Below are 17979 nucleotides of genomic sequence, written 5' to 3'. Positions count from 1 at the left end.
TATTAAAAAAAAAAAAAAAAAAAAAAATCATGTGGCTAGCTGTGTGACTGGTTTCTTCCCCCTTGGTCTTGTTCCCCATTTTGAAACCCATTCGGCTGATTGTCTTGCATCCATTTTATTGTAGTTGTTCCTTGTTTTAATGAGGGTTACACATAGCAGTGAGGGTAAACTCTGGGCCTGTAGAAAACACCAAACCATTCATCTACATCTACATCACCACATCTTTCTAAATACTTCGCAGCACTCCCATTTTTCTCACTGTCGCCTGTGAACACGTTCATTTATAGTCAAACCCAGAGGTAGAAACCATTTCCTTTAAGAAGACGCTGGTGGTTTTTTTCTTGTGACATCAGTTGAGCATTAGTCACTTGAAGACTCACCACTACGTACAGCCCTGGAACCCTGCACCTTTGAGTGAATCAATCTGGACGCCGTATACTGTATGCAGCGCTCTATCAGAACAAGTATGAACATGGAAGTAAAGGCAACATGAGGGAACGCGTTGTGGAAGGCTGAAAAGAAGAAGAAGAAACATTAACACACAGGAAGTAGGAAGTGTGATCTGCGATATCTCCGGCTTGTGTGTGAGGTTGTGTGAGTTTGTGTGTATTTGAGTGTGTGTTTGTGTGTGTGCGTGTGTGTGTATGTGCTCGTGTGGGGGGCATGTGTGAACTGAACCGCTGACCTGTGCTATGAGTTAAGGACAATGTCTTTGAAACTACCTCGCAACTGGGACTTCAGCACCTTCAAGGCTGAGACTCGAATAGGTAGGTGACTGTGCTGCGTTCACTGACAGCCAGTGTCTCTTGCAATGCTTTCACACGTCACATTTTAGAAACTGTTCAGACATTTAGCTTGAGCTTTCATCCAAAGTGATGCTAATTTAAGTCATTTTCCATGAAACTAGGGATGGTGTTAAAGAAAAAGCAAATGCAGAGCAGACTGTGTCCATTTTAAACATTTTGTGTCTCTTCAATTATTTGAATTTACGGTGCACCTTAAATTCACCACCTTCAGTGTACGTGAAGGACCCATCTTGCTGGTAGAGGGGTTTTGAACAGAGGTAATTATTGATTGACTCTATGTGGGTCTTCTCAGTGCGGGTGTTTGGTGGTTGTGTGATGAGAGTAACCAGAGATCCTTTTTAGCCTGTTTTTGACAAAACCAATCACTGTTACCTAACAATGAATACACACCTTCTGTATTTAAACATAGTTTGACATATAATACACCTGTATTTCTTGAGTGACTCAAAAATAGCCAGTGGTTGACCAGTCTGTATGCATGTAAAGCTATGTGCAGTCATGTGTTTTGAAGTTGCTGTGTGGTGGGTAAAGCCCAAGTAATACTTGGCTCAGCAGTGTTTGCATTGGGTGGAATCCGTGCATTAATATGTCTCGTTGCCTCTGGAGCATGCATGGCACAACAGTTGCAACATTCACATCACAAGAGGCTTGCACACTGGCTATGACTGAAGGTGTTCTCTGGTTTCTGCAATTGCTCACAGCATGCATCCCTTTTGCTTCAGCTCTAATCGTTTTTACAATCAGTAGTACTGGTTGTTCAGAACTGTGGAAGGAAGTAGCTGCCTGCTGTTGCTGTGCATTCATTTTATCTACTTCATGTTGTCTGAAAATCAGCCACTATTATTATCATGTTCTTGCACCAAAGTATAACTTCCTCATGGCTATTGACTTTGTCATAAGTCTTTTCTCTTGAGATGTTTTGTAGACCATGACAAGTGACTAATAATTTTTTTGGCCCAGGAACTGGAGTGATGCAGGTTTTCAGCAGGAAACTGATTCAAGAGCTCAGTTTCTGCTCTGACTTTGCGGCTGCTTGCGTTAACTTTGCCTACTTGCAGTATTTGTATGTGTGGGGCTGTGAGATGCCTATACAGTCATACCGCTTCTGTCATTTCCGAAAGATCTGAAAGGTCGGCCATAAACCTTCCAGAGAATGTCAAAGTGACAAAACATACCTGACTACCACTTCTTCCTGAACCAGCAGACTCCTTTAAACTGCTGCTTCAGGCAGGATTAAAGAAACAGTTAAAAATGTGCTTATTCACTTCACTGAGTTGGTTCAGAAGATTAATACAACTTAGGTCTACCGGCCTAGGAGGCAGCAAGAATGTGGTTTGCTTGGGTTAGCATAAACACTAGAAACAGAGGAAACGGCTAGCCTAGCTTTGTTGAAACATAACTCCAACAGCACTTAAAAAGCTCCCTAAATAAAGCTGTGGATTCTTGTGTCGTTTGGATGGGCCTTTTTGCTCAGTCCTTATACTAGTACACAAAGCTATGCAAACTGCCTGCTTGCTGACTCATATTAAACATACAGATACAGCAGTTCAATCTTCATATATAACTTTTGGCAAGAACTGGTATATACACATACACCTTAAAACATTAAACTTATTCTTTTAAAACCAAATATTTCTTAGAATATTAATGAAGTCATGCTTCCGTATCACAATCCACCAGGAAGTAGAAACCAAACTGATCATATTATCAGTTATTATGGAGGCTCATGGAAATTCAGACCACATTTTACATATTTATATGTAATGGTTTTCTGATGATCCGATATTTGTCATTTCTGTGGGAAACTGGATATCATTCCATGCATTCATCGTGACGTGAAAGTGTTGCACTTGCCGTAAATTCCTCTTTGATGGTAGTCGATGGAGACATCTTTTGAGGCCAGTTTTAAAGGAACTGTGTGTTTGTCAGCTGAGGGTGTGGTGTAACATCAGCCTCTGAGTGTGCGTGTGCGTGTGTGTGTGTGTGTGTGTGTGTGGCCTTGTGGTTCCTCAACCAGCACTTTAACTTTCCACTTATCAGGGGAGGGTGGTACTATTAAAATTAGACCAAAGCACTCTCAAGCTTGTAGGTGGAGACCTTCAAAGTCTACTGGGCCTCTGGCAATGATATCAGCTGCTTCCTGTTTATGCTAGTGCTGCCCTTCTTCTTCTCTTCTCCTCTGTCATCTTGCCTAACAAGACATGGTGAATTTAAAAACAACTGAGAAAGTGGGCTCAATCTCAATCCAGCTATCTGTACAGCCCTACCACCCTGCGTGTTCGTCCGACCGTCTCTGTCTTGCTCTGCCTTCTCTGGGCCACGTACACCTCTGCCTCTGTGCTTTCATCACTTCATGGAGCCATTACACCACGGCCTCTCACAGTCACGGGTTGACATTCTTAATAAAAATAAATAAATAGCATTGCATTTTGTGTCAGTTCAAGCTCAAATCTCTGACCTTTACAGCTTATTGTTCGATAGTCAGTCTCTTGCAGATTGCTGTTATTTATACATCACAATCACTGCTGCATTCATGTACCTTGTACAGGAAGCTGGTCAGCTCAGACCAGCAGTTTCCTTTCAACCTACCAAAAAAAAAAAAGAAAAGCTAGATGAGGAACAAAAATAGGTTGCTGCGAGCCGGTCTCTCAGTCCTGATAGGCTGATGCATATTCATATCAAAATAAAAGGAAGTGCTCTGCTGCAGTTGAGTGGTGCTGATGTTTTGGTGGTATTTCACAGCTTCAGCTTTGACACAGCATGTGGGAGATTTGCCGCTTTAACCAACCAGTTCTTTCTGGTGTTTGGCAGCGCGATCCAAGAGTGTGATACCTGGAGAAGGAGCCCCTGGCCCGGGCTCGCCACGCTCCTCCAGGTCCATGGAGAGGCCGCTGAAGGCTGGCTGGCTGAAGAAGCAACAGAGGTCTTTAGTCAAGAACTGGCAGCAGCGCTACTTTGTGCTGAGAGGAAGCACTCTGACCTACCACAAAGATGACAAGGAGACCACTGTCCAGGTGGGAAACTGCAAAGAGGCTTATTTAATGTCACATTAATGCTGTTTTTTTAAAGTTATGTTACTTTTTTATGTTATTTTGTCCTTTAGCAGCATAAAACACATGTGCTCATTACTTCCAAAGCAGTTTATACACATGCCACATATTCTAAAGTAATTTCAAAATGACTTATGCATGGGCATAGGACTGTGTTCTGAATTGTTTCTATATCTGTACTACATGTTGATGTTCTACACCTTTAACATATGGCGGTAAAGTAATAAAACAAACCAGCATTGCACTATAACTACAATGTACAGTCACATTAATGTTATATTTTTTATTAAATGTGTTTTACATTCATAGATTAACACATTGCTCAGACATGACATTTATCACGTCTAATCAGCGCCAATCATTAAGCTGTGTGGCTAACTTGCACACTTCCTGTACACAAAACAAGTGATGCTTGAAGCCACACGCGCAGGGCCTCCTGCCACTGATCTGCTTTCTGATCCACTGCCTTGCATTCATATCCGTAACATTCATTCACGGGGGGAATGAAACCATTAACTGGACTATCTGTTCAGAGAGCGTGGTCGAATGTGTAGATCATATCGATGTGCAAAATACCAACGAATGAAAAAAACAAACCCCTGATTCTTTGGTCATTTTATTTCTTTTGGTGTAATATGTGATAAGGGCTCATTGTGTTGCCTGGTTGGCTCCCGTTCACCACTTTCCTCACAAGTTTTCACTTTTATCCCTTACTTCCATTAAATAACCCACAATTATTAGGAAATATTCCTTAGTTTAAAAGGCATTTCAACTTTTGACCGCAATTTTAAAACAGACTAGTGGGACTGTGGGTGGAGAGAATGTGAGAATAGTAGAGGAAGTGAAAGCCCACTCTGTTGTATTTGCTTTGACAAGAACAGTAAAAATTAGCAACCTCTAAATAAAAATAAAAAAGGCAGTGAGTCAGCATTTCACACCATGTGGTATATCTGCGCCAAAAGCAGGTTTCAACATACTAGCATTTTATGCCTTTACTGCATTGACATAGACACTATATGTTCTTCTATGAATGCCAATATGACTGGCTGGTTCTTGGCTTGAAAAAATTCTGGTTTAGACTTTACATTTCATATGTGTCTGTGTGTGCCCCTGAATGTTGGTCTGCAGGGAGTCATCCAGCTTCGCTTCAGCAAAGTTAATGAACTTCCTCCCAACTCAGATGACCCTGGGAAGTACCTCTTTGAGATCATACCCCGTAAGTATGAAAAACAGGCCATAGATGTGTAGCAGTGAGCCATTTTTAGTGTCGCTGGTGGCATTGCATCATTCCTTTCTTTAAGCTTTGTGTTAAAACAACAATAACTGTTTTACAGGTTCCACCGGGGACAGAGAGCGATGCCCCTATGTGTTCATGGCAAACTCCCAGAGTGACATGGAGGAGTGGGTCCGGACTCTGCGCAGAGTCATCGGAGCACCGACGAGTGGAGGTTGGGTAAAACTTTTCATTGTCATGGCAGCTCGGCTTATGTATGACACTGCAACTCTATTAAGCATCTTTGATGTTTACCTCACTGATGTTTACTTCACCTGACACTAGAAATTAAGTAATAATTGGACACAATGACAAATTCACTCATTCACTGTGTCGCAAAGGGTTAGACGAGAGCACTGATATAGTTCTCATATATGCCCTTTAAATGTGGAACTGCAAGCAGCCCAAAAAGCAACAACCACGGCTGAAAACTTAGGCCCACGCAGATGTGCTGAAAACTGTACGTCCTCTAAAGGCCACTTGAGGCTGGCTTCAAACACAAGTCAATCTCCATAAACTTCCATGTTAAAACATTTAATTATGTTTAGAGCCTAGTACAAAATGAATGTTTTTGGTCTTTATATCTAATTTCCATATATGTGAAAGCTGGGCAGGTTTGAACTCACCTTTGTAAATTGTAATAAGGCTTAAAGTGATGCATAATTAAGGCCGTGGTCACTAACTGTCTGCCCAGACATCAGCTGCCTACTCCAGCTCCGTTGGTCTTTGACCATTTTTGAATTAGTCAGGCTCATCCAAGATGGCGACGCCAGGCAACACCACACTAAGCTTCAAAACTGCTCTACAGGAAACCCATAGCCCTCTGTGGTTTGTCCATCTTTATATGCATTGTTTGAGCCAGCCTTTGGTTAGCTTAGCTTAGCATAACAAATGGAATCAGGGTTAAAATGTAGCCCTGACTCTGTCCATCATCTATTACTGCTTAAACTTAGAGCTTCAGTTCCTATCCCAGCGGTCGTTGGGCAAGAAGCGGGGTGCACCCTGCATGGACAGGTCGCTACTCCGTCACAGGGCTGACACAAAGAGCCAAACAACATTTCACACTCACATGCACACTTATGGCCAATTCAGAATCACCAGTTAACCTAACAACTGTCTTTGTATTGTGGGAGGAAGCCCGAATAGCTGGACAAAACTCACCCAACCCAAAAGTGAAACAAGAATCAAACAAATCAACACATAAGCCTCCCATAAAAACATTTTATAAATCTGATAGAGATTATTAGGAATACTTATAAGTAGATATACTTAAATTGTGGCATTGTCAGGCTGGCTGTTTCCCACTGTTTCCAGACTGTATGCTAAGCTAAGCTAGGCCCACTAGGCTAAGCTATCAAGGTGTGGGCTGAATATTCATATCTCCTGTATGGACACAAACCTATGGACCATATCAATCTTCTTACTTTCTTCAAGTTAATAAGCTTTTCCTCCCAAATTTGCACTATTCTTTGAAAGTAATTGAATAAAACTCTCTTGATCTTCCCTCTCTGTGCCTCTGCAGTGTTTGGAAAGAGTCTTATGGACATTGTAACATACGAGCAGCGCTTTGGTCCTCACATGGTGCCGATCCTGGTGCAGAAGTGTGTGGAGTTCATCAAGGAACATGGGCTAGATGAGGAGGGTATCTTCCGTCTCCCTGGTCAGGACAACGCTGTCAAACAGTTCAGAGGTGCCTTTGATGCTGGAGAGAGGCCCTCCTTCCCCAGGTAACCCAGCAATTTAATTACGGTTCATTTTAATTGAATGTGTTGTTGAATGTGGCTTAATGTGTGTATGAGTGTTAATCCCTGTAATAAAATTCAAAGGAAATGAGCTTCACTGCCATAAAAGGAATCAGTGAATCAACAGCATCAGTTTTTTTTACTGAGAAGGCTAGGACAGATGAGACAGATACAGAGAAGCTGATTGATTTCTGTCTGCTCAGAGATGGAGGCGATACCACATCCTGTTCTGGTAGGCACACAGGAGGAGGCTTGTGTTGCTCAACATTAGCTCCTCTGACAGAGCACTGTCGATTAACACACCCATGAAACCTCAGCTGCAGCGGCAGTCAAGGGGCACATGTTTGCAGCATGTCATGTCACAAATCGAAAGAGGCAAAATAACTGTTGTTTTCCCCGTGATTCTTGTCAAAGTCTTGTCAGATGTTGTATATTTTGGGTGTTGCATATTAAGCTGGTGCTAAATAAACAACCCAACAAAAACAGAGAGGGCTTTGTCTTCAGCGGTGGATATTAGGTTGCAAAAAACTAATAACTTGTTTACTCCATATCCCACCATGTCAAGGCTTTTTCAGTCCAGTAAAATATTTGCACAAAGATCAATAGAGAGGAAGGTAAACACTGAAGACCCGCAGTGAACAAAAACACAAGATGATCAACAATACCAGCGATATTAAAATGCGGAGATGAATAGAATCCATGGAGCTCTTGTTAGATTTAGCCAGGTCAAAGGTGCCCATGAAGACTGTCTTGTGTCTGTGGTGTAGAGGGCAGGTTCCAGTTTTTATAAAACAAATGACACATCTGACTTCACACTGGAGGTTCAAGGATTAAGTGTCAGATATACTTGTGGTGCATGCTCACTGAATAATGAATAACGTCTCAATGCAACCAGTGACACAGATGTCCACACGGTGGCGTCACTACTCAAACTCTACCTGCGGGAGCTTCCTGAACCTGTGGTGCCCTGGACTCAATACCAGGACTTCTTGGATTGTACCAACCTAATGGATTATAGCTGTAAAGAGGTATGTTATTCGTAATAGAGCTGGAATAATCTGCAAAAAAAAAATGAGTCTACGCACATTTTGTGTAAGTGTACATGAAGGTCCTGCACGTCCTTAAATCTCTCGCTCTTGTGTGTCCTCTCAGGGTTGGGAAAAATTGGAAAAGCAAGTCGCCCTTCTCCCTAGAACCAACTACAACCTTCTCAGCTATGTCTGCAGGTGAGTGGAGGCTGAAACGCAAAGCATTGTGGGACATTCCAGTGAAAAACCAGGGTGTCTTAGTGGTTAGAGTGGACGCCTGTATGTGGAAAGATTGTTGTTCACTAGCATGCCCTTGGGCAAGACACTTGACTGTACAGCTGGCAGATTTCACAAAGTCCCTGTTCTTCTTTTTGCGTTCAGGTTTTTGTTTGAGGTGCAGCTTCACTCCAAGGTGAACAAGATGAATGTGGAGAACTTGGCCACTGTAATGGGGATCAACCTGCTTAAGCCTCAGATAGAAGACCCCATCACTGTGATGAAGGGTGAGAACACAACATTCACTGATGTGTACTGAACTAACCTGTGAGCAGATCTGTAGCCTTCTGAGGGCTGGTCAAACATACTGGGCCTTCTAATGTATTCTGAGATACTGCGAAGACATGAAAGTACTGTATTAAACTGCAGTGTTTTATTTCTTTATTTTGACTAGGCAGAATTGTAGTCCTCACACACATTAGACTAGATCCACTATAAATTTTATTAAGCACATGCACAGACTGACAATCCAATCTGTATTTGTATTTCTACTTCAAACATCTCAGTAACCTGCTGCTAAACATCTTACTGTATGTCTGCCTAACTGAATTTTTAAAAGCCATAACAAGCCAACCAATAATTTTCACAAAAGCCTAAAGATAAGACACTTTAATCCTAATCTTTTCGTGTTTGTGCATATTTTTCTTCACAGCGACTCCTCAGATCCAGAAGCTGATGACAGTGATGATCAGACAGCATGAGGCTCTGTTTCCTCTCTCCAAAGACGTGCTTCCCTCCCCTCCCTCCAACAAGGCCGAAAGCCAGAAGAATGCTCCCCGAAGCTTTGTGGGCTGGGAGTCAGCAGAGGTACGTGTCCTTGACCATGTGTTACGCCCTCTGCAAAGTGCTTTTTCATGTCCTGTTTGTATCAATTTGACAACATCTATTGTCAACCCCATATCCTTGCCAGCTACTTTTGCCAAATACAGTATAGCTGCCAGGTTTTCAAAAGTGTCAACAGCTAAACTAACTAACAATAATTCAACCAGTCAAACTGCTAGGTTGACACAAAACAACTCAGTTGTGTTTTTACACTTTGGCTTGTGAATGAATTAAGCACACAAGATTAATTGTTGATTCATGGTTTGGTAGATTTGTGTTTCTTAAAGAGGGCAGGGTTACTTGTTCTCCTCTGTTTCCAGTTTATATGTTATGAAGCTAAACTGGCTACTGACTCCATTTATATATTTACTGGCATTGCTATCCTCAACTAAATCTTGTCAAAAAGCGAATGAACATATTGCGAAATATATGTGTGTTAAATACTTACAAATTAAGTCCTCATTTGAATAACTATGTTGTATTTGATCTTAGGGTTTTGGTAACATGGTATTTGGATGGATAATATAATTCCTAAAGTCCTTTGCATAAAGTAAATGATGTGTTTCACAAAACCAAAGGAAATTAGCCTTAAGCCACAAATATTATTTACAATTTATTAAACAGGCACATTTGACAATGGATCTCTATGAGAAGTGTGTTAAACTTGCCTTATGTCTGTTCAAAATCACTACTCATTTATTCCGTCGTTGGTTATTCTTCATCAGCTTATTTCTGCCTCCATTTCTTTCCTCTGACTCTAAAATTCCCCTTACACACAAAAGACCTCTGTACCTTTATCAGTCATTAATCTTTATATCTTTGGTTATCTCAGATGGGTGATGCATCTTTGTCTGAGTCTCCAGAAGAGGAGGAGGACATTGACAGTCCAGGTCCAAATAGAGGAAATTGCAGCCCCCAAACGCCTGTGAAGGAACCTCTCACTCCTACTACAGACGACTGGCCTGGGGGTCAACGCAAACGCACTCAGACCCTGCCCACCTTCAACTGCCCCCTCACCGGGATGGCGGCCAAGGCCGAAGCCCTCAACAGGTGGAGTCGCATCCAGGAGAGCAGCGAGGAGAAGAGCGGGACATTTTCCGAGGACATTTTTAAGCTCCTGGACCTGAAGAGTTCGGGCACGTTTTTTGGGGGGTCTCAGATGAGTGACAAGGAGGGAGAGGATAGATTGGTAGCCCGAAGAGGAAGCGACAACACAGGCTCGTCTGCTGCTAGCACCATAAAACCTGAGAGTGACCGCCCACCCATTCGGTTGCTGCTTCATCAAAAGAGTGCTGACACTCTGAGTGTTTCAGGTCTGCAGGTTAACAGCAAACCAGAAGAGAAGAAGGACAACCAGCAGACTTTAGAAAGGTGAGTTCAGCTGAAACCAGAATTCAATGTCACACACTAAATGATATGACTTTAAATGTGTTGCTTCCAGGTTTTGAAAGGGTTTTGTAGATGCTCTTTTGTAGGCAACCCAAACACAGTCACAGTCAGTGTATTGTAACTCAGCATGATAAATCAGATCACTTAAGAACGACCAATTAAATTAAGCTTTATTCTTAGAAACAGCAGTGTGGCCCTTGATGTCCACATAGGGAGTGTGTCCTCTCCCATGGAGTCTGACATATTGCTCCTTCGTGACTCCTAGAGCATACAAACAAAACACTGGATCTAAACAGGACCTGTTACATATTTCCTTTGAAGCAGTGGTTATAATACATTGTCCTGCATACTTGGAAACTGAGTGGTGAGGAAGGCATATTTAGTCTGCAGCCTCTCTGCTAAACAACGTGCCACCTATTCACCGCTAATCTGAGCCCTCTGTGTCTCACTGTCTCTTGCAGCTTGCAGCAGGAGAACAAGGAGTTGAAGGCCGCTGTGGCCGAGCTCCAGTCTGCTCTGAAGGAGGAGCGCCGCCGTGTGGCCGATCTGGAGAGCTGCCTTAAAAATGCAGAGCAAAGTCGCGATGAGGCCCAGAAACTCAACAAGGAGCTGCAAAGAGACATTCAGCGGTTCCACAGCAGAGAGAAACAGGCTCCTACCTAAACGCCATTGTCTGTCTCTCTGGTTCATTTCACAGGAGCTGGTCATGGAAAATACCATCAGCCTCCTCCTGACACTGGATTGTTTCCGTTTGAGCTCAGTTTGGCCCCAGAAGATAAATTATTGCGTGTTTGTTTGCGTCTGTTGTGTGAGAAAAGTCTGTTAAGAATAGGCCTTAATATCACTATTCACATTTTAGACCCTGAACACAAGTTAAAAGGAGTCATGAATGAACTACAATGTTGGCTCTGCCTGAACGATGTGATGAGAGGACAACTGGACTTTATAAGAATAATGTTGGACAATACAAATACTATGAGTCACATGGACATCATCATTTGAAGCTTCATTGTTAGTAGTAACTTAATAAAACTGTGCAAATCTGAGTGTTTTTGTTGATGCCAAAAATAATCCGATATGACAAACTTCCTATACCAACACAACCAGCAGACACATGGCTTTTTAAGATATTTCAGATATAAATGAACTGATCTCACAATGAATCAGAAGCTGAGATAACGGGAGAAAATGGAAAAGCATGAGAAAATGTTTTATAAAGCAACATCAGAACAGATATACAGGCCTAAATAATAAGAAGCATGAAAAAGGTTAAAGGTTAAAATGCAACCAAAGCCACATTTTTTTGACCATTTTGCAGTCTTGATTATGGTTATTGTGTTTTTCAAAAAATACCCATAGCGACCAAAAACCATGCAGCTGCCTATTCTGTGAAAATGCAGATGTTTAACTAAAACAGCACTCAGCAAAATTTTAAAAACATTTAAATTAGCAATCGATTTGAAAACGAATGCATGAAACTGAGAGGTGTGGCATATACCAACAGTCATATTGCGACATCCTCTAACTGTCCATTATAGCTCGTGAACATAGTGTAGAGGTGCATTTAGAAGCCAAGCAGACAGATGTATCCTGCAATAGTTGGTGAAAACCAGTGCTAAGCAGATGAATTATAGGACTGTTAAATACAAACGAGTGTTAACGTTTGTTGCTGTCTGTTGCTTAACAGTGTTACCATAATGACTTGGCCACAAAATGAATCAATGCTGCTTTGATTATAGTTGAAAATAAGTAAAATATGGGTATATTGGGTTCCAAAAACAACTCTGATCTGAAGAGATTTTGTTGCGACAGTCTGATCTGGGAAAGTGTCAGTTTCCATATATTTTTATCCCAAAAAACAAAAACAAAATAAAACATAACATTGTGGTCCAAACGGATGGAAATCATAAAATAAAGGGAATGAGCAAAAAATATTGTCTGTTAGAAGATTCAGTCCAAAAATAGCACCCGTGGCCTCCATTAATCCTCCCTGAGGCCCATAATGCAGACCATATGGAGGGGCCTGGCTGTGTGTGCAGAAGGACATTGCCACTATCAAGCCTTCTTAAGGCCATCAGGAAGATGTGATAGTTGCAGCAGCAGTTTAACAAAGCAACAGATAGCAGCACGTCTGTCAACTGTCAGCCTGGCAGATGAGTGGCAGAGGCAGGAAAAGCTCATTCCTTCCCATCTGCGTGACGCACCAGAATCAGGAGTGTATCTGCAGGTCACACAAAGAAGCTCAGGAATGAACAACAGTTGTGGAGCGGGATTAAGTCTCAGGTGATGAACGGGGCAGTTATTAGAATCTGTTGAGGTGTCAGAGACTTATTAATGTTGTTATTATCAATGTCAGAGCTGTGACAATCTGCTTCACCATGTAGAGTATGTCCATACTTTGAGGGATGACTTGCTGGATGGAAGTCACAAGTCACCCGCTTCTTTCCATAGCCATCACCTTTGACTTCTTACTGTCTACCTGATTGAGAGGAATGTCTCTGTAAAGTTTGTCGGCCCCTGGTGAGACCCTGTGAACGTGACTCGTCTCTTCTTACATTTGAGAAGCCTCTGGTGACCAGTTCATGCATTTCAAACAAAGCAGAGGAATCACATTTTGGCTAACATAGCCGCTTTGGTTGATTGTTAATTTGTGAAATGAACAGGAATGATTATTTTGTACTGCCCTGTCATTTTCATGAGCTACTAACAATGTTCTCCAGACTCAAAGTGAACTCAGTATCTTTCATCCTCTATCATTAAGGCCTCACACCTCATTACATTTCAATTTCATTTCGACGAGTGTCGGCTAATAGATGTATCCTGTTACACTCAACGATATCAACATACCCATAGTGTATTTTGTCAAAAAAGAAACGGTCATTGAGCCTAGGCGGCAGCTCGCAGAACTCCACCATTTCCAAAGCAAATAAACAAATGAAGAAAATCAACTCTGGAGCACCCACCCAAACAAAATAGCCCTTCCACAAGGAAGAGGCTACAGGACAGTGTTTACAAAATCCTCATTAAGGAAGTTGTGAGATAACACACTCACGCTCATGTGCATCACACAAAGTTGAAGGGAGAGCACGCACGCACGCACACACACACACCAGCAAAGAGACCATAAGCACCACCATATCATAGATAAGGGACAGAAAGAAAGAGCTGGGAAGGGAGAGCAGAGTACAGAGAGAGACTGACAGAGGAGAGGACACAACAGAGATGAGTCGGACAGACAAAGACAAGAATCGGCCACCCTGTCACCGGAACTACAGCCCTGTCGCCAAGGACATCAAAAGGTGTGCATGAAAATAAATGCTGTGACATCTGGAGGAGAGCATCAGGAATACACGCACCTTCAGAGAGGCTCACATTCTGTGCAAGGGTCAACAACGTGCTGCAGCTCCAGTCGGGATACCAGAACTTTCTTAGGCTGCAGATGAACTGACCATCAGTCAAATTAACTTTGGATTAAGGCGTTCAGAGATTATAATCAAATTCTCTTACTGTTGCATGAGCTTATCCACAGGGTGCATAAACTACAGTGCTGCAGATTGTTTCTCCCATGGCGTGCATTTGGGCCGCTCAACCGTGGACCATTTGCAGCTTCAAGACTCTGTTACTACTGTTTTCCACCCTGCTGCTGCGGGGCCCTCTCTGTGTAGAGAGCAGCCCCATCTCCAGCTCCCATCAGAGATATCGTCCCGCTCCAGGACTCGGAGACGGTCATGGAGGGGTGGTGGATCCCTCATTCCAGGATCAGGGCACCAACATGGACATGCAAAGCCTGGTGGAGAGTCTGAAGGAACAGTTTCTGCGGACTTTCAACCTGTCTGGCTTGGGCCCTCCGCTCCTGCCTCCTGGAAGTACACGAGAGGAGCCGCCTGAATACATGATGGAGCTCTACAACCGCTTTGCTAATGACCGCACTGCCATGCCCACCGCCAACATCATCCGCAGCTTCAAAAATGAAGGTAGAGCTCTGCACCATATGATATTGTCCCTCTTGACCATAAGCATTGAATTAAAAAAAAAAAAATTCCATTTTCTTTCATTTACATGATCTTTTACTTATCATATTATAATTGCATGTTATACAAGGTCTGGTCTGCAAGGCTAAGGTATGAAGATAGCTGAGAACAAGGTTTTTCTAGCATCCATGAACTGTCCCTCCAAACACGTAACATGCCAAAGCAATGACCCTTATCTTTGCTACTTCTGTTTAAAAAGAAATGTTCATATCCAAATTATACTCACATTCTCACAGGGAACATTAACATTAAGTTGGCACTTTAATGTCTCTGTGTTTTGGGATATGATTAGGATATATTGCATAACTCTAAAGTGAAAATGTATTTCTATTCTTCAGATTTGTCTCCCTGTGCTGTTGGTGTTGGAGGGGTGAGGCGCCACCCACTCCTCTTCAATGTGTCAGTCCCCCATCATGAACGCGTCACAGCAGCTGAGCTTCGCCTCTACACTCTAGTCCAAACTGACCGCCACCTCTACGCTGGTGTCGACCGCAAGGTCACCATCTATGAACTGGAATCACACAATGAGCACGGCAATATGACTGATGTGAACACAGCAAGGGGAGACGCATTCAGCGACACAGATGAACAGATAGAGCTGGTGGAACTGGCCTCGCGGCAGGTCTACGGCACCGATAACGGCTGGGAGGCTTTTGACCTCACAGCTGCAGTCCAGCGATGGCGCAAATCTGACTCCGGCACGACGCACCGGTTAGAAGTGCATATCGCCAGCATTGCTAGTGATGACGATGTTCCAGGTATGAAAGAAGAAAGCAAAGACAGGAGTACGCCTGAAGGTGACATGAAGATCGACACCAGCCCAGAGGAAAAACACAAACCTCTGCTGATCGTTTTCTCCGACGACCAAAGTAGCGATCATCGTGACGACAAGCGAGAGCTGAACGAGATGATCGACCATGAAACCTCTAACATGGCTGAGGACTTGGGGACTGGTTTGAACGGGCTGTGGGGGGAACTTGGAAGGAACAGGGAGGAAGGAGATGAAGATGGTGAGCCAGATGAAGAAGACCTTATCCAGATGCGCTCCAATCTCATCTACGACACAGCGTCCCGCATTCGTCGCAATGCCAAAGGAAACCACTGCAAAAAGCAATCTCTCTACGTAGAGTTCAAGGACATCGGATGGGACAGTTGGATCCTGGCCCCCACTGGCTATGATGCCTTTGAGTGCAGTGGCATTTGTTCTTTCCCACTAACAAAGCATGTCACCCCCACTAAGCACGCCATTGTCCAGACCTTGGTCAACATCAACAGTCCTCAGAAGGCAGCACGAGCCTGTTGTGTGCCCACCAAGCTGGACCCAATCTCCCTGCTGTACCTGGATGACACAGGCGTGGTCACGTACAAGTACAAGTTTGAAGGCATGGTGGTGGCTGAGTGTGGCTGCAGATAGTCAATACTTTCAGAGAGTTAACCTCTTCGTAAAGTCTTACAGTCAGAGGAAGGACATAAAACTAATGATAAGCTGAAAAAGGAGATCAACCAAAAGAGAAGGACAATTGTTGGAATCTCTGCAAGGGTTATTCAGTGACACTGGAAGTGCATCCACTATTCATGAAATGATGTGCACTCCGATTGAATGAGTGTGGACAAATATATATTTTGTACCGTAAGACAGAAACAAATATTTCATCTTATTCAACAAATGCAGTGATAGTGACAGGCAGTGGAGAGGCTGTAGAGGTGTGCAGCAGAACTACAGTAAAGTCAGTGTGTTGTCACTACTGATGCCCACAAGACAAAAAAAAAGCTGGAGATTTTCCAAAGAACCAGATCCATTCTGCTGTCTGTGCGGCCTGGTGGGAACTAGTGGGCCTCGTTGTCTCCCTCCCTCTCCTTTCCCCTGACATCTGTCTTCCTCTCCACTTATCTCTGGCTTCCCCGTTGGATGCAAACACTAATCAGCACTTCATGTGCTGTGGCGCAGTGAAATGACCTCCCTGAGGCAACCTGACAAGACATGAACTCTCCAGGCCCACCTCCTGCCTCCTGCAGCCTCCTGATACGTGGGTGCTGTGCAGGGTTCTCAGTGGCGGGGTTATCTGTCAACCCTGTTTCCCACTTCACATGCTTCTTTTCCACTCCCCCGAGCCGCAGCGATAGCGAGGTGTTGGGGGTTGAGAAACATGAGTGCCACCGCTCAGGCTTGGAGAACTTGAAGCCATTCTGGGCAACTTTTGAGGTGGTGTGAGGGGGTAGTGGGACAGGACAAGAGGGGGCAGGGGTTGTCCACATTCCTAGGCAACAAACAACCTTAACTGGCTCAACTCACTGACCTAGCACCCTGTGTCCTCGACATATGTCTTTGAGTCATTCATCAAGTTTATGGTAAAAATGGCCTTTTTGGAAAATTGACTCTTAGGCCCCACACTGTTGCATTGCAGATACCCAAAGAAAATATAGTTCTTTTCCTTTGTTTAAAGCCTTTCGATACCTCTGCTGCTTCCGTCAAATAAAAGACTATTTATTGTTCTAATTTATTGATTTTTACAACAGAGTAGATAACTATATATGTACATTTGTAAGTTAGTGTAGAGCAGGTCTTGTAACCGTGACAAAGCATTTGCAGCACAAAATGAATTTTGTTGGGAAGAGAAATGGTAACAATTTCTAAAACAATAAAGAACAATTACTTTGGAAACCAAAAGTCTGTTTATGAATGAATCACTGGTCCTCGCTGGTTTTGCACACTGTGTTATGACAAAAGTCATAAGGAGTATGTCAAACGTATTATCTCATATCAAGATGAACGTAAATATTTGGAGCCAAAATGCTTCTCTGACATTGTTTTTCAATGCTAATTGTGCATGATGATTTATTTTCCACGTTACAGCCATCATGTCAGAGCATCTTCCCTTCCATCACTTTAGGAAGAAGCTGCAAGACCAATGACACAATGCATTGCTCACATTCAGATCATTCAGGCCAGCAGTATCAGCTCACAGGTCATAGTTCATATACGACACACAAACAAAGAACCATGGGAAAATGAGTGGAAGGCCTGCTAATGAACGAATTGGATGGCCTGCTGCACGCATTGACATCTACCAGGCTGCAGACAGCTGCGATGGAAAACCTGTGGAAGAGAAAATGTGCAAAAAGCAAACTAAGGCCTGGATTCAATAATCTTCTTCTGTACTCAGCAAATTGTCTCTGGATGATAAATTAGATCCGAAGAGCACTGTGTTGTTATTGTCATGTACCAGTGTACACCGGGAAAACAACACCCAGACAGAGCCTGAGATTTTATATTATGCTAAGATAACCTTAGCTTTGACTAATATCAGTCTTCTTCAAAAACTGAGAAACTTCTGCAACAAACGACAAATATTACTGCAGTATTAGTATCATTAATGGCTTTGTGCCTGAGAAAGGTGAACGGTTTGGGATAAACATAATCTTATGCAATTAAAATACTATCTATACTGTTGCAAAATAATAACTATGCAATGTTTCTGCTACTCTTTACTGGGCTATTTTTATAAAATTGCAGCAAAAAAAAAATGAGTCTTTGGCAACAGCCCATTAATGACAAGTGCAG

General features: G+C 42.9%; 2 protein-coding genes across 2 annotated transcripts; both read left to right on the top strand.

The window, feature by feature from the left end:
* The first annotated feature begins 53 nt into the window (after positions 1-53).
* On the top strand, positions 54-11905 carry arhgap25 (Rho GTPase activating protein 25). The gene is made up of 11 exons (XM_084551293.1): positions 54-767; positions 3618-3820; positions 4985-5072; positions 5191-5304; positions 6652-6856; positions 7767-7899; positions 8024-8097; positions 8281-8402; positions 8828-8982; positions 9830-10368; positions 10848-11905. Exons 1-11 carry the CDS (start codon positions 707-709, stop codon positions 11047-11049), a joined length of 1896 nt encoding a protein of 631 aa, XP_084407419.1. The 5' UTR covers positions 54-706; the 3' UTR covers positions 11050-11905.
* Positions 11906-13827: 1922 nt separating this feature from the next.
* On the top strand, positions 13828-16035 carry bmp10 (bone morphogenetic protein 10). The gene is made up of 2 exons (XM_084551241.1): positions 13828-14360; positions 14756-16035. Exons 1-2 carry the CDS (start codon positions 13952-13954, stop codon positions 15829-15831), a joined length of 1485 nt encoding a protein of 494 aa, XP_084407367.1. The 5' UTR covers positions 13828-13951; the 3' UTR covers positions 15832-16035.
* The last annotated feature ends 1944 nt before the right edge of the window (positions 16036-17979 follow it).

This window comes from Chelon labrosus (genome assembly GCF_963514085.1).
Source record: "Chelon labrosus genome assembly, chromosome: 9".
Taxonomy (NCBI): Eukaryota; Metazoa; Chordata; class Actinopteri; order Mugiliformes; family Mugilidae; genus Chelon; species Chelon labrosus.
This window is presented reverse-complemented; position numbering and strand designations above follow the sequence as displayed.